We start from the raw sequence: 17,550 nt of genomic DNA on the forward strand, positions 1-17,550 counted from the left end.
ATATATATATATATATATATATATATTTTATATATTGTATATATATAATATATATATATATATATATATATATATATATATATATATATATATATATATATATATATATATATATATATACATATATATATATATATATATATATATATATATATATATATATATATATGTATGTATATATATATATATATATATATATATATATATATATATATATATATATATATATATATATATATATATATATATATATATATTGTGTATTTAATATATATATATATATATATATATATATATATATATATATATATATATATATATATAGATATATATATATATATATATATATATATATATATATATATATATATATATATATATATATATATATATACGCTCTAAATCTATTTTGGGTGAGATAGCTATATCGTCCTGAATTCTAACTTCTGGCGCGAGTACCCATAAGGTTTCCCTTTAGGATATCGTATATCAACTGGGGACGTATGCTTGACACGCCACATAGCTATCTGCACCCCACATAGCGTTTACGCTTCGAGGGGGAAATGGTGGTAAGTTATGAGAGGAGCCGTTACAAAGTTCTTCTCCTCCGTTACTGTTTTGGTACTCAGCGACGTCAACATCCGCCGCCATGTTGAACGCCATATTGGATGACGTCGCCGGAGCGCGCCATCGTCATTCCTTTCGGCGTATATGCTAGCCTCCAAGATGTAATAAGATTGGGAGGGGTCTGACAAGGCCGAATAGAGAACAAGGGCGGGTCCATCAGGATGACATGGCTATCTCACACTAAAATAGATTTTTCCCTTCGCTCAAAATCGGTTTTTGGGCTCAAGCCATGTCGCCCTGATGGAAGTGTACCATACAATTAATGTATCGTGGATTTTTCTCTTTTATTTAGTGCCTTTCGACTTCTAAATAATATTCCTTTGGTCTGATGACCGCAGAGACCGGTGGTATATCCGTCACATGCCACTTCAGATAAGCATATACCATGTTACTGCTTCCTAGCCCCTGGCAGGAAAGTCCTAATTGGACAGAAGGAACATCTTGAAGCTGCTTGATAGGGGAACTCACTTAGTCTTGGAGATACCTGCCGGTCCCAGGGCCAGATAGAAAAGGTAAGTATACTAAGCATGCATCAAGAGAACAAGTTTATGATATAGTTCATAAAATATCAAAACAAAAGGTAATAAAGTCTGTAACAGTAATTTTATTTCATGAGAAAAAGAGGGCGAAATGAGACGCACGGGGTAACCTAATACTCTTTTTATTCAATAAAACAGGATTAGCAGGAAATAGGTAAAACATTTTTTCAATAATCATATGCAATTAAAACATACCCTAAAGACATCAAAGATGTGGGTGTGGAATCTGAAAGAGAAAAACTTGCCAGAGCACACTTAAGTTCCAGAGGAACTATAAAGTCTTTCAAGAAAGTCTTATATACACTTCATGTTAAAACATGTGGCACACGTGTTACAGTCTATGTTACATCACATTGTAGGAGAACAGTCTTTAGTGTCACAAGGTGGCACTTAAATTCACTATGTTTCGCACTGGGGTCAACACAGGCATCCGTGGAGTTAGAGTCCCGTATAACTCACTGTTCTACGCAGCACTAAGCAGCAGGTTTTAGCACATTACCTGCTGCCACCACATGGCGTCGCAACTCTTGCACTTGCTTAGCGTAGTGTTTGAAAAACACTTTCGATGATTTCCAGCCCGTGAAGGAACGAAGACTCTTGAAGTCCATTATCTGGAAGAAATTCAGGGAAGAGGCCACTTTCCTGGGATCATGACCTGCGGGTGTACTGTCAGGATCCGCTCTGCGAATAAAGTAGGTGATCTTCTCCCTTAGTTGTTTGAGTGACAAATCAGACCCTGATGTTTCTCCTTTAAAGAGCTGTCTTCCGCCAAAGTCTGAAGTTCTTCGAAGATAGATCTTTAGACTCTCTACTGGGCATAAAGAGACATCTTCCTTCAGGGGGCAGATTCTCCCGGAGCCCCACCGTTTGGTGGGAAGCTCATTCTTGGCGAGAAACGTTGGGTCAGGAAAGAGGGTAAGTTCGCCTGTGTCAGCAAACTGTACCTGGCCCTCTTCTCTTGATAAAGCCACAATCTCACTGACTCGGGCTCCCGAGGCGAGAGCAAAGAGAAAAATAACTTTTTGAGTCAAATCTTTCAGAGGGCAAGACTCGTTGTCCAGACTTGAGGCAAATTGGAGCACCTTGTCGAGAGACCAGGAGATAGGTCTCGGAGGAGGTGCGGGACAGAGGCTAGCACATGCCTTTGGCAGCTTATTAAAGATGTCGTCGGACAGGTCGATCTGGAAGGCATAGAGTAGTGGTCTTGCTAAGGCCGATTTGCAGGTAGTAATCGTGTTGGCTGCCAAGCCCTGTCCATGAAGGTGAATAAAGAAGGACAGACTAAAATCTATAGAGATTTTCGTAGGATTCTTAGCCTTGACAAAGGATACCCATTTCTTCCAGGAAGACTTGTATTGCCTTCTGGTAGATTTAGTTTTGTATTCCTTTAGGAAGTCCAAACTCTTCTTCGAGATCCCGAACCTCTTCTTAACGGCTAGCGAGAGAAAATCATGGTTTTCCTTGATGAAGCGAAGACTGTCGACTTCTGAACTTGCTGGGATAGAACTGGGTCTGGCAGGGGAATTATCTTGGGTTGTAACTCCAGGATTAGGGGGAACAAGTTGCTCCATGGCCAGTTGGGTGCCACTAGGGCTGCTGTGCCTAGAAAGATTCTCAGCTTGGTGAGGACTTTCAGCAGAAGGTTGGGTGGAGGGAACAGGTAAATTTTGGACCATCTGTTCCAATCCAGGGACATGGCATCCACTGCTTCCGCTCTGGGTTCCTCGTAAGGGGGCCACGTAACGAGGAAGTTGTTTGTTGTCGCTCGTCGCAAAGAGGTCGATATGCTGTTCCGGGACTTGGCGAGAGATGAAGGAGAACGAGCCTGCGTCTAGTGTACATTCTGACTCTAATGGGGTTGTCCTCGATAGAGCATCCGCCGTCACGTTGCGGAATCCTTGAAGGTGAACTGCTGAGAGGTGCCCTCTCTTCTTTTCCGCAAGGCGGAAGATGGGTAGAAGCACTTGGTTGAGTTGGGGCGATCTTGAGCCCTGACGGTTGAGACATCTGACCACAACAGCGCTGTCCAGGGTTAGACGGATGTGGGACGAGGGTCGAGGAGACAGTCTTTTTAGAGAGAGAAGGACCGCCATGGCCTCCAAGAAGTTGATGTGGAACGTCTTGAATAGGGGAGACCATGTTCCTTGAACTTGTCGTTGAAGGGAGTGAACCCCCCCTACCCTTCTAGCGATGCATCCGTGTGGATAACGACCGACGGAGATGGAGGTTGAAGAGGAACTGATTTCTTCAGGGTTTTTGTCTCCGACCATGGCTTTAGGAGTGAGCGAAGCCTGGTTGGCAGAGGTCTCTTGAGATCTCTTCGAGCGAGGGATGCATATCTTCTCCAGACTCCCGAAGCATCCTTTAGCTGTGCTCGTAGCACTGGGTCTGTCACTGAAGCGAACTGGAGGGAGCCGAGCACCTGCTCCTGTTGACGTCTTGAAATCCGTTTGGATCTAAGGAGTCTCTTGACAGATCCCACTATTTCCTTCCTTTTCTTTCGGGGGGATGGAAAGATGGTGTGACTGGAGGTTCCAATGGATTCCTAGCCATTGAAATTTCTGAGCTGGAGAAATTCGAGACTTCTTGGTGTTGATTTTGAAACCCAGATGTTCCAGGAATTAGGTCACTTTTCTTGAAGCTTGCAAGCATTCCTCTGAGGATGCGGCCCATACCAGCCAATCGTCCAGGTAAGCCATCACCTGGACGCCTTGAAGTCGTAGCTGTTGGACGATAGTGTCTGCGAGCTTTGAGATGATCCTTGGAGCTATGTTGAGTCCGAAGGGCATGGTTCTGAAGGCGTATTGTCTTCTTTGAAGCCTGAATCCTAGGTAGGAGGAGGACTGGCGATTCATTGGAATGTGCCAGTAGGCATCCGCCAAGTTTATCGAGACTGTGAATGCCCCTTGGGGCAGTAGGGCTCTGACGTGCTGAAGAGTTAGCATCTGGAATTTGTTGTTCTCGATGAACTTATTGAAAGGGGACAAGTCCAGAATGACTCTGAGTTTGTCAGAGTCCTTCTTGGGAACACAGAACAGTCTTCCCTGGAACCTGGTGGACTTCACCCTCTTGATCACCTTGTTCAAGAGTTCTTAGACATATTCTTCCAGGACGGGGGTGGAGTGTTGGAAGAATTGATGAAAGGTTGGAGGTGGTGTGAGCCCAAGGATTGAGGGTCCAACGATCCTGAAAGAGGCGGAGTCTTCCTCCCACCGGAAGCATTTCATTGCTACTGGTTTCCCGAGGGTTTGCCACCTCGGCCGCCTGCTCTCCTTCCTCCTCTCCCTCTGGAAGGGCGACGAGAGGAGTCTCCGCCGGAGCCTCTACCTCTGGGATGAAAGGTAGTGGATTGCGTTTCATAGGCAGGGGTAAACACTGGTAACTGGGCCACCACTGGCTGAGGGACCAACAGAAAGGTCTGGGGAGTAGCGGGTGCCGGAAACTTGAGCTTAGCCTGTCGCTGCTGAGGTCTAGGCTTATTGGATTTCTTCTTAGGCTGGGGGCCCTCATCCTGAGAAGATTTCCTCTTTCTTGACATGTCCCACTTGATGAGAAGGTTACGGTTCTCGGTGGCGGCTCTGTCAACTATCTCTTTCACGAGATCATCGGGGAAGAGGTGTATCCCCCAAATGTTGGAGGATATCAGTTTCCGGGGTTTGTGTTTGACGGTAGCATCCGTAAACACGAATTCCCTGCAGGCTCGCCGAGCCCTGATGAAGCTGTAAAAGTCTTTTGTCAGGGTAGCGAGATGGGTCTTGGCTAAGACCATGTACATATCTGAGGTCCGAGTGTCCCCGGCCATTGTTTCCAATTCTACTTGGAGGGAAAGGGAGGCGGCCAGTCTCTCTTTCGTATCCAGCTCCCGATGCAGAAGGTATTCGGAGAGCTTAGGGAGGTTCTCATTAAACTGACGTCCTGCCACGTCAGCCTCTAACTTTCCTACCGAGAAAGTTAACTGGATGTCTTTCCAGTTCTTGTCGTCGGAGGGTAGGGCGAGGGAGAAGGGCCTACATTCCTCCAATGTAGGGCAAGGTTTCCCTTCCTCCACCGTCTTCAACACTGCCATCAAGGACTTTTCGGCAAAGGGGAGGACCATGGTGGCAGGAGCAAGAAAAGAAGGATGTTTCTTGCTAAGGGCCGGCATCTTGGAGTTGGTGTAGCCCTTGCTCTTAAGGTTTGCGGCCAAAAGAGATTGAGCCTTAGCGTGGTCAAAGACTATGACCTCCTTAGGCTCGGTTTCCTCCTTGGAAACAGGCTCGGACTTGAGACGGATGTAACAGTCCAGGTACGCCTCGAAGCTAGGCCAAAACTCCACCTCTTCAAGGGGGACAGTGCCTAGTTTGTCGTTGACGAAGAGTCGTCCACTAGTGATTGGCATGTGCTTGGCATGCCTCCAGGGGTTGGTTACTAAGCAAGGGGGAAGATCCTTGATGTTGATCTTCCTGCCCGACTATTTCGACAGACGGAGAATCTCCCTCTTAAGGTCTTCTTGTCCTCTTTGATACCTTTCATCCAGGAGGGCCACCAGGGCCTGGATACTGTCCTGGTTCTCCCGAAGCAATGGAGTAGGGGTAGGCGTCGGCGAAGTAGAGGGGACGGGTTCCGTTACAGCAACGGAAGTGACTGAGGGGGTGCTGGCGACCTCGCCCTCGAAGTCCGGAACCTCCACCTGCTCCTCCTCATCCTGACCCTAGGCCATCAGGGCCCTTTCGGTGGTGTCTGATACCTCCAACATCTGTTCCACCTCGTCAAGATGGAAGTCTTGCAGTGCGTCCGAAATGTAAGGTTCCACCGTCAGCTGGACGCAGGGGATCTCGGCCGTTGGGATGACAGCATACGCAGGTGCCTTTGGAAAGAGCAAAGCTCTCAGCTTCTGACTCGGGAGATAGGGCCCCGTCGCGTTCTTCTGGAAACCACGTACCCATTTGCGCAGTTTCTCTCGGGCAACATCCCTGGCCTCCGCAGAGGGAGGGTCCTCGAACGCTTCCTGGAGCAGGTCCTTGCAGACAGTGCAGACCTGCGGGTCCCAATACCGAAGAGTCCCTTTGGTAACAGAACAGCTGGCGTGGGTTCGGCACAACAGGTGGCCGTAGAAGTCCAGACGCCAAACGTTGCAGAAGGTGCTCTCACACCGGACATACTCCTCCTGTAAAAGAAAGGGGGAATGAGTCTGTGGAAGTCATATACAATGACTTAAAGTAAAGACTTAAAGAAATCTTAGATTAGCATTAAAGTAATTTTACCTTAATATAAGATTCCTTTTCAAGTGTAACCTTAGGATAGTAAGCTGGAAAAGAAGCAGAAAAGACACATACATGTGCATCCCGCCCAGCCAATTGCCATGACCCCACACCAAGACTAATTCTAGGGGCTCTGAAGAGCCTAAGAGATGGAAGATATATCCACAATGGATATAGCACAGCTTAGTCTTCCTCTGGAGAATTAATCATGGTGAGAAGGGGGGGGGGGAACTGAATTCATTCAGTTTAGGATAAGAAAAGGGGGTGGGGTGGTGAAGTAACCCCTCCCTAATCAGGTGGGTCCCGGCAAGGGACTGCGCATGGATGCACAGAGTATCCTGGAAATATTTTACTGCATAACTTTATATCATATATTTTTGTCTTGAGAAAGCATTGTACCAGAGACATACCGGCTATCATATATAGCTATACAATAGTCGCTGCCGGCACCAGGCCGGCAGGAGAGGGTGACGGTCCACTGAAATAATAGGATTAGGTGGCTCCGGCAGCGTGGCGGAATGCCGGAAGCGCACCGGGCGCCGGTAAATCTCCATTGAGGGTGGCAACCCCCTCCCTGTTATCAGTCTATGTGGCAGAGAGAATAGAAGCTTCAAGGTGATGGCAGATTGCCAGCATCCAGCGGTCCCTGGCAGTCGGCAAAGGTATTCCAGCACTGGCATAAATCAATGACACAGAGTGGATACTAGGGTACCCTGGCAGCTGTTGCTGGCAGGGTAGCGGCAGTGGACCGGCACTGATAGGTAGAGAGAAAGGGTAGGGGAAGAGAGAGGGAAGGGTAATTTGTTACACCGACCTTGTCTTCCTCCGGAAGGAGTGTTCAAATAAAAGAGAGGGAGCAAACTTTCATCCAGCCGCAACAGAGCCAGCAGTCGGCAGGAATTGCGAGTGCCGGCCCAAGGGAGGACCGGCGAACACTCTAAGATAGGGAGGTCCCACGACGGCAGATTGACCACTTAGGCTATCCCATAGTTCGACTATATGCAGGAAGCGAAGCAGGTTGGACTCACCCATGAAGGGACCAAGCCGAACCCACAACCCGCCGGCACACGGTGGAGTTGTAGGACGGCGGACAGTGGTGTGATGGCTAGGCCAACACAAAAGGACAGAGGGGGGAGGGGCGAGGGTAACGATGGGGAGCGTGGGGGAAAGCGTAGCCTTCACCAACGCTCCAGGGGGGGTGTTTTGTTCCGGAACCAGCCCTAACCCAAGCGTAGGAGACTTCATTCTCCAGCCTAGGGTAGGTTAGTTCAGAGAAGGTACAGCACTATTGTACTGTCCTAAACTATAAAGAAACAGAATCCCTTGGCCTGCCTAACCTAGGCTAGGGAAGCGAGTCCCGAACCAGGGAAGGCAGGTGTAGGACAGGTCGCTAGGCCACAGGGAGGAAAAGGTCGAAATCCTACCAAGTGTGGACTAGTGGGAAAGGCAGAGCCCTTCCACCTTCGCCAACCAACAAGGCCCCAAAAGGAGAGTTCATTCACCTAGAGGGGGAGCTGGGGGGCGAGCGACAGTTACTCTGTGGTTCTGTCCCAAACTCGAAGCTCATGTACTATGGCTGGGAGTGGGGAAAAAAAACCCTATCCTAACCTCAATCAAATACGATCCGAGGTAAGAAGGGCTACGATGTAGCTTAGGCTACCTCAGAGGTAGGAGATACCTTAGGTAAGGTAACTGAGGAGGATAGGAAGTATACACGGCCTTACGTTAGGTGAGGGGCAAGGGAGTCGACTACCAAGATCACCGAGACCCTTAGTATACTTCTCTGAAGGTGAAAGCATATGTGCAATCACTGAATCTTATAAGTATAAATGCCTAAAATCTCCATTTCATAAAATAAAACTAGGAACACTTATTATATCATGCTTGAGAGTAAACAAAAACCACCCAGGCTATCAAGTCTAGGGGATAGGCTAGAGCCCTAGCCTACGATCGGCTACCTATGCTCGCCGAAAAGGATACTATCGGCATAAAAAACTAATTCCCAGCAATGAAGACTAAATAACTAATGCTGATAATTAGTTATAAGACCGGGAAGGGTTATTCTAGCTAACTAAATAAAGCATGCGAGGCGAACAACCGCGTCCAACATGACTCCTCTGGTTAAGGCACAGCTCCACCACAAAACACGGTATTTTAAGATAAAAAAGCGGTACTTTACGGCTGGAGCTTATTTATAAAATACAAAAATATGGTAATCAACTTTCCAGAAAAAGGCGAGGCAGAAGATTGCGACATGGTGAATTACTTAGCGAAAAACTGGGAAAAAGCACCTGGTCATATACGCTACATAAGAAAGAATGATGATATCGCGCTCCGGCGCCGTTATCCAAGATAGCAGCCAGAATGGTGGCCGGATGTTGACGTTACTGAGTACCAAAAGAGTAACGGAGGAGGAGAACTTTGTAACGACTCCTCCCATAACTCACCACCATTTCCCCCTCGAAGCGTAAACGCTATGTGGGGTGCAGATAGCTATGTGGCTTGTCAAGCATACGTCCCCTGTTGATATACGATATCCTAAAGGGAAAGCTTATGGGTACTCGCGCCAGAAGTTAGAAATCTGTGAAACCTTTAGTTTAATTCTCTGGGAATATGTACTGTAGGAAGCTACTGAAGGAACCTTCCATCAGGACGACATGGCTTGAGCCCAAATATGCATATATATACATATATATATATATATATATATATATATATATATATATATATATATATATATATATATATATATATATATATATATATATATGTGTGTGTGTGTGTGTGTGTGTGTGTGTGTGTGTGTTTGTGTGTGTGTGTAGATATATAAATATATGCATACTATATATATATATATATATATATATATATATATATATATATATATATATATATATATATATATATATATATATATATATATATATATATATATATATATATATATATATATATATATATATATAATAACCCTCCTATCATTATGTAGCATTTGTAATTATACACCTATCTTTGTGTATGATGTAAGCGCCATCTATTGATTGCTGATCGTAGCGGACAGCATGGAAGAAATTACCTCTTGTTTTTTTACGTATGTAATCCTTGGAAATGTTTACTTCCAAGCTCTGTTAAGTTAACACTTTTGAGTTTGTTATCCGGTGGCTTATGATTCACTTGTTTCTAGTAGTTATTAAGTGGTTATTTTTTATTATTTAATTATCATTTTGTTATTATATATTCAGATGTGATTTAAAATAAATAAAGTCTTTCTTTAATTTCAACTTTAGTTTGATCATTCACCTAACATATCTACTATACCTACATGAAGTGTTGCCCTCATTACTGATAATTGATGAAAAGTCAAGTGGAAAGCTAAAGTTGTGTCAAATTGGGGGCCTATGTCTGGGATCTAGGCTACTTACGTATGCGTTGTGCTTACGCTCGATCTTGACGGATTGTGAAATTCATTTTGTTGATTCTCTATGATGTTGGACAACATGAGTGTAGTGCATGAGTGATATTTTGCTAGTTTATAACTCTGACCACCACAGGATAGTGTTCTCCAGCGCGCTCACACTTTCACTTAGAGAATGTCGTGTTGCTACATGTCATCTTAAGCATACATCAAGATTTTGGAGGACGTGCAGGCAGGGTAATGGCAGCCGAGAATTCGTCATTCTTTTAACCCTCGACTCTGTTGACTACTATCGCTTAGCGATATCTTCATAGTTGTCCCAACTTCTGGAGGTCCTTCGAGGCATTCAAAACTTCATCATAAGGAATTGAAAGATTCCTTCCTCAGGAACTTCTGTTCCTCTTACTCAGGGTACGACCTTTGCTCTTTAAAGGATTTCGGCTTCATATTGTTACGACCACGTTGTGAAGAACTTCGTTCTACCTCGATGGATACTTAAAGGTTTATTCCTTGTTCAGGTAACTGTTGGTACTTCCAATTATTTATTTCATTAAGAATATTTCATTCAAGATTGTTAGTGGTTGTGCATTATTGGTAAACTAAGTTTTCTGATTGGCATGGATTATTAAAGGCTCGTTCATATAAGTGACTTTCTGAACATTGTAGGACTTAAGGATTAAGGAAATTCCTGTGGTTTGTGGGTGCCTTCGCACCATAAATCCATGAATGACCTAACGTTTTTAAGTTGTATAGCTTGTGTATGGTAGTAATATGATTTCCAGTGATATTTTCCATCTTATCAGTATTGAGAGATGCCTTTTGATCTTGAGAAATTTTCAGGTGCACACAGGGAGTACCTGAATACACTACAGGAAGCTAAAAAGGACCAGCTTCGCCAAATAGCTGTAAGAGCAAGAATATCTGTAGGTCATACTGTGGTGAAAGCTGAACTATTGGGAAAGATTTTAGATTTCCTGATAAATGGCGGTAACATAACTGAAAAAAAGGCTCTTCCTTTAAGGCCTTTAACACTTGAATGAGGTGCTGCTCGTACAGTTACTACAACTGAAGACCCAGAGATAGTGAAATTGAAACTCCAACTTGAATTGCAGCAGCAAACAGTAAAAGCTGCAAATGCCACAGCAGCAGCTGAACAAAGAAAGGTCGAAGCTGCAAATGCCACAGCAGCAGCTGAACAAAGAAAGGTCGAAGCTGCAAATGCTGCAGCAGCAGCTGAACAAAGTAAGGTAGAAGCTGAGCAAAGAAGACTTGAACTAGAACGGAAAGAAAAAGTTCTCTTGGAAAAGGTACTATCAGCCATAAGAATAGAAGAAAGGTTGGCAGAAAAACAGCTACCTGATGCTTTTAACCTTAGTAAAGCACACAAACTCCTGCCTGTCTTCGATGTATTTTTCATCACTTTTGAAAACACTGCAACGTCTCTCAACTGGCCTAGAGACCAATATGTTCTCTTAATCAGAAACTCCTTCAAAGGAAAAGCTGCATATGTGGCAGCACAACTTGGCCAAGAAAGTGGTTACGAAGTCTTTAAAACTGCCATATTAGATGCTTATAGTGTTACAGCAGAAGGGTATAGACAAATCTTCAGACAAACTTTGAAGAACCAAGCTTAAACCTATCTCGAATTTTTCACATTGAAGTTGAAGCAGTTTAATAAATGGATAGATAATGAAAATATAACTACTTTAGAACAATTAAAGAATTTAATAGTTTTAGAAGAATTTCTGAGGCGTATTCCAGCTAATGTGGCAATGTTTATTAGAGAAAAACAAGAAAAAGATGGAAAAAGGGCTGCCCTATTAGCTGATGATTACCATCTGATTCATAAACTTAAACCACATTCATCCTCACCTTCATCTTCCCCCCAGGTTCGTACTTTTTGTAACAAAGAAGGTCATCATATTAAAGACTGTCCTAGTCCCAAATACAAAGCATCTCATGGTAAGGCTTCTCCTAATGCTTTTTTTTCACAAGGACCCAAAGGTTTTACCTATTGTACAGATTTCTCTTGATTGTCCTTATCTTAAAGGTTCAACTAATGTCGCCTTGTTGGATTCTGACCTGCCTTGCAAGAACATAGACATGATACTTGGTAATGACTTGGCTCAAACTAACGGTACTCCTAGTCTTATCATTACTCAGCCTGAAGTAGTGATCGAAAAAGCTTGCAAAGAATTTTCTCCTGTGGTAGAGCTTCCCTGCCAAGTAGTCACCAGGTCTACAACCTCAACTTCTAGAGACACTGAACACACAGGTAAGGTGGATCAAAGTACCTTAGGTGAAAAAGTCCTTGCTGATCTTGTTGATATACTCTCAGATGAATTTGTAGAGTATCAAAGGTCTGATGATAGTTTGAAAGAATTCTTTGATAAAGTAAAAGCTGATGATGATGAAAGTAAGTTACCATATTTTTATCTTGATAATAACATCCTTATTAGACGTTATAGACCTTTGAAGATTGCAGGACAAAATTCCTGGCATGATAGTTACCAGCTTGTAGTTCCTTCAAATCTTTGTGCAGCCTTATTGAATCTTGCTCATTCAGCAGAGTGTCATCTAGGCATTTCCAAAACCTGTAAGCGTTTGCTGGACGATTACTACTGGCCTGGTATGAAAGCTGATGTAAAGTACCACATAGAATCTTGCCATCCCTGCCAGGTAACTGGTAAACCAAATCAGAAAATACCTCCAGCACCATTAGTTCCTATTACAGTACCTAATTCTCCTTTTGAAAAGATAATTGTAGATTGTGTTGGTCCACTTCCCAAAACTAGAAAACAAAATGAGTACATTTTAACTGTGTTGTGTCCAACTACTAGATTTCCTTTAAAAACATAACTTCTAGAACAATTATTGTTAATCTTCTTAAAATATTCACCATTTTTGGTTTTCCAAAAGAGCTTCAGTGTGATCAGGGGACAAGCTTCACTAGTGATTTGTTTAAGCAAACTTTAAAGCAGTTAAACATCTCCCATATTTTTGCTTCAGCTTATCACCCTGACTAATGGAGCCCTCGAACGGGTACACCAGACCATTAAAACTCTCCTGCGCAAGTACATTTGTGAAACTGGACGAGACTGGGATGAAGACCTGGATCTGCTTATGTATGTACTTAGGAGTACACCTAATGAATCGAATGGAATTTCTCCCTTCGAGATGATGTTCGGCTGCAGACCTAGGACAAACCTTAGTATGGTAAAAGAAAATATCCTAAGAGGTACTTACAAAGACCAGCAAGTAAGTATTCCGCAATACCTTCAAAGTCTTAAGGTTAAATTTGACCCTATATATGAATTTGCCAATCTGAATTTAACTAACAGTCAGATTCGAATGAAAAACCTTTACGATAAAAAAGGCCAAAATTAGAACTTTCAAAGTAGGAGATGATGTACTTGTATATCGACCAGTTCCAGGAGCTCCATTGAGAGAAAAATTTATGGGTCCGTATAAAATCACTAAGAGGGTCTCTAAAACAACTTATGTAATTGAAACTCCCGATAAACGGAAACCTAGCCAGTTAGTGCATATTAATCTTATAAAACCATGCCAATCTGCAAAGATTTCTCCACAGGTAGTTCACCTGACATGTAGAGAGACTGATCACTCCACTCACAACTCAAGGATAACTACTCCCATTGAGACTTCTCCTACCCCGAAAAACCTAGTGCCCGAGGCAGTTGATAATAATAAACTTTTGGCTCCTCTTGAACCAGACGAAGAAGAAACTTTGGCTCATAATCACATTTTGTCATGGAAAGATGCTAGTAATTCACAGATTCTTTCTTTACTTTCACAGTATCTTAGTCATCTTCCTAAGGTGGAGTGGGAAGAATTAGAGGCTGTTCTGATATCTTATCCTGCAATATGTTCAGACACTCCTGGTTGCTGTAACTTGGTGCAACATGATATTGAGCTAGAACCAAACACCAATCCCGTTTGTCAACCTTTTTATTGGGTCCCATCGTTTATTACCAGCCTTGAAGGCTGAGGTTGAGTATTTACTAAAACTAGATTTGGCTGCACCAAGTAAGTCTCCACGGGCATCGCCTTGTATTTTAGTAAAAAAGCCTAACAATTCCTATTGTATGTGTACGGATTATAGAAGGGTTAATTTTGTAACAGTCAAGGATGCTTATCCATTACCTATAATTGCAGATATTATTGACTCTGTAAGTAATTCTAAATACCTTACCCAGATTGATCTCTTGAAGGGTTATTATCAAATTAAATTAACAGATAGGACAAAAGAGATATCAGCCTTTATAACACCTTTTGGTCTCTTTGAATACAGTGTTTTACCATTTGGGATGACTAATCCTCCAGCTACATTCCAAAGGATGGTCCATGAAGTTACACATGGTTTGGAGGGTGTGTATGTCTATTTGGATGACATCGTAATTGCTAGTAACTCCTAGGACGAACACCTCAAGATCTTAAAAGAACTTTCAAAAGACTCCTGGAAGCTAACCTCGTTATTAATTTAGCCAAGAGTTCATTTGGTAAGGCAAAAGTTACATACCTAGGACATGTCATTGGCAGTGGTTCCATTTTACCCAAGGATACCAATGTAAAGGCTATAACTTCGTTTCCCACTCCTAGTGATAAAAAAGAACTCAAAACTTTCTTAGGTATGGTGTCATATTATTCAAAGTTTTGTCCTAATTTTGCCATCATAACTTCTCCTCTACATGTCTTGACATCCAGCAAAGTAAGGTTTCACTGGACACAGGATCACGACAATGCCTTCCGGCAGCTAAAGTTATTCATGACTTCATCTCCTTTGTTGCAAGCTCCTAATCTTACTAAACCTGTTTTTATACAGGTCGATGCTTGCAATACTGGATTTGGTGGTGTCCTACTGCAAGAAATCAATGGGACCAGTACTTTTCCTCCTTTGTTGGAACATCTGCTGCCAGTACCTTATTACTCGGGAGCATTCAAAGGCACTCAGCTAGGATAGCCTACCATCAAGAAAGAATTATATAGTCTTCTTGCAACTGTCCTTCATTTTCGTCCATATCTGGAAGGTGTTGCACGCGTCGTCATTTACACCGACCACAAACCCCTTACCTTCCTCGAAAGGGCCAAGCTTAACAACAAGAAACTTCTTCGATGGTCATACATCTTGTCTTCCTACAACATTGAGATCCACAGCATTTGAGGATCAAACAAAACCATCGCCGACGCATTATCAAGTCTTAGACAGAAAACCACTTTAATTCACTAAATCTGTCAATAAAATTGTCATAGTTATTTCATTTCTAACAGGGGGGAACTATAATAACCCTCCTATCATTATGTAGCATTTTTAATTACACACTTATTATTGTGTATGATGTTAGCGCCATCTATTGATTGCTGATCGTAGCGGACAGCATGGAAGAAATTACCTCTTGTTTTTTTACGTATGTAATCCGTGGAAATGTTTACTTCCAAGCTCTGTTAAGTTAACACTTTTGAGTTCGTTATCCTATGGCTTACGATTCACTTGTTTCTAGTAGTTCTCAAGTGGTTATTTGTTATTATTTAATTATTATTTTTTTATTATATATTCAGACGTGATTTAAAATACGTAAAGTCTTTGTTTAATTTTAACTTTAGTTTGATCATTCACCTAACATATATCTACTATACCTACATGAAGTGTTACCCTCATTACTGAGAATTGATGAAAAGTCAAGTGGAAAGCTGAAGTTGTGACTATATATATATATATATATATATATATATATATATATATATATATATATATATATATATATATATATATATATATATATATATATATATATATATATATATATATATGTATTAGAATACAAATGTACCTAACTTAATCGTAAGTCGGGAAGCTTCTTGAATCTACTTGTAGCTTTTTTCATAATCTATATATCTGTAAATTATTAATATATTGTCATTTTTCCCAGTTACCTTGAGCGTTCCATTCTTCTCGTTTTAAAAATCCATCTGCTCTTTCAACCTTTGCGATTTTTATTCATCGGATGTTGTATATTTTTGTCCCTTTTGTCTCAATCCCAGATTAGCTATACTGTACTGACAGCAAGAACAGTCATCTATATGAGAACTATAAGAATTATTCCCATATACCTATGATGCTGTTCTTATTTCGATTTAGTTCCTATTGTATGTCTCGTACCTGATCCTAATCTTCACAAACCTACTCTTTCTATGTTGGATTTGGTACCTCATCCCTTTTGAATTATCTCTGATTCGAAGATTCTCAATAATCACTATAAGGATATCATTTTATTATTATTATTATTACTTACTAAGCTACAACCCTAGTTGGAAAAGCAGTATGCTATAAGCCCAGGGGCTCCAACAGGGAAAATAGCTCAGTGCGGAAAGGAAAAAAGGAAAATAAAATATTCTAAGAAGAGTAACAACAATAAATATCTCCTACATAAACTACAAAAACTTCAACAAAACAAGAGGAAGAGAAATAAGATAGGAGAGTGTGCTCGAGTGTACCCTCAAGCAAGAGAACTCTAACCCAAGACAGTGAAAGGCCATGGTAAAGAGGCTATGGCACTACCCAAGACTAGAGAACAGTGGTTTGATTTTGGAGTGTCCTTCTCCTAGAAGAGCTGCTTACCATAGCTAAAGAGTCTCTTCTACCCTTACCAAGAGGAAAGTGGCACTGAACAATTACAGTGCAGTAACCCCTTGGGTGATGAAGAATTGTTTGGTAATCTGTGTTGTCAGGTGTATGAGGATAGAGGAGAATATGTAAAGAATATGCCAGACTATTCAGTGTGTATGTAGGCAAAGGGAAAATGAACCGTAACCAGAGAGGAGGATCCAATGTAGTACTGTCTGGCCAGTCAAAAGACCCCATAACTCTCTAGCGGTAGTATCTCAACGGGTGGCTGGTGCCCTGGCCAACCTACTACCTTCATCAATATTCCTAGTTACAGATGATATTGTATTATTAACCGTAATTATTTCTTAGCGAAATACTTAAAAGATCATATATTCTTTTCCTGGGTGATATAATAACGAATGGGTTATTTAATTATACTGGCAACTCCATATCTATTATACAGTAGGTTTTCATGGGCGTCATGTGGATGTTATCCCATCCTCAACGGGGAGGAGTTACTTGATAGACCATAATGAAGATTCATACTTTTCTCAAACATTTCATTTTTGTATAATGTAACCGATATCTTAGCTTCTTCTCTCTGCGCTATACTAACCAGTGGCGTCATCAATGGGGGTTGCCTGTAGGAGTTGAGCCCCCCCCCCCCCCCCCCCCAAAAAAAAAAAAAAAAAAAAAAGTCAGACCCCCCAAAGCACTGACCCAACACATTCAATAGAAACTTACAGTATCTCTGATTAACATGCAAACCTCAGATATTTAGTATCTATATCAAATATCCAAGGAGAGTTATAGATTATAGTCAGGGGCTAGTTCAGTAAAAAGTATTTATTTAGTAAATACCTAGGCAGCTGAGCTAACTAAATGATTTACAAAATTTATTAAAAACAATGAAGAGCATTTTGACGATATTTAAACATTTCTATGCGTTAACAGGTGATTGCATCATGTAATCTGTTACATATATAGCAATCTCAGGCTCATCTATGTAATATGAAGAAGGAACCACAAACGAATACTAGAAATGTATCCAAAAGTACAGTTTGGTTTTCAGACCAGGTCTTTTCATTGTGATTGGTATAGTAG

At 41.8% G+C, this 17,550-nt stretch overlaps 1 protein-coding gene across 1 annotated transcript in view; it reads right to left on the bottom strand.

The window, feature by feature from the left end:
• LOC137620978 (glutamate receptor ionotropic, delta-2-like) overlaps positions 1-4,968 on the bottom strand; it is a 55,336-nt gene extending 50,368 nt beyond the window's left edge. Inside the window, exons 1-2 of the mRNA XM_068351420.1 lie at positions 4,494-4,968; positions 2,498-2,964 (exon numbers count right to left, since the gene is read on the bottom strand). Coding sequence (XP_068207521.1) covers positions 2,498-2,964; positions 4,494-4,968 — 942 coding nt within the window. The remainder of the gene's footprint in view (positions 1-2,497; positions 2,965-4,493) is intronic.
• Positions 4,969-17,550: the final 12,582 nt, after the last annotated feature.

This window comes from Palaemon carinicauda, chromosome 27 (assembly GCF_036898095.1).
Source record: "Palaemon carinicauda isolate YSFRI2023 chromosome 27, ASM3689809v2, whole genome shotgun sequence".
NCBI classification, from domain to species: domain Eukaryota; kingdom Metazoa; phylum Arthropoda; class Malacostraca; order Decapoda; family Palaemonidae; genus Palaemon; species Palaemon carinicauda.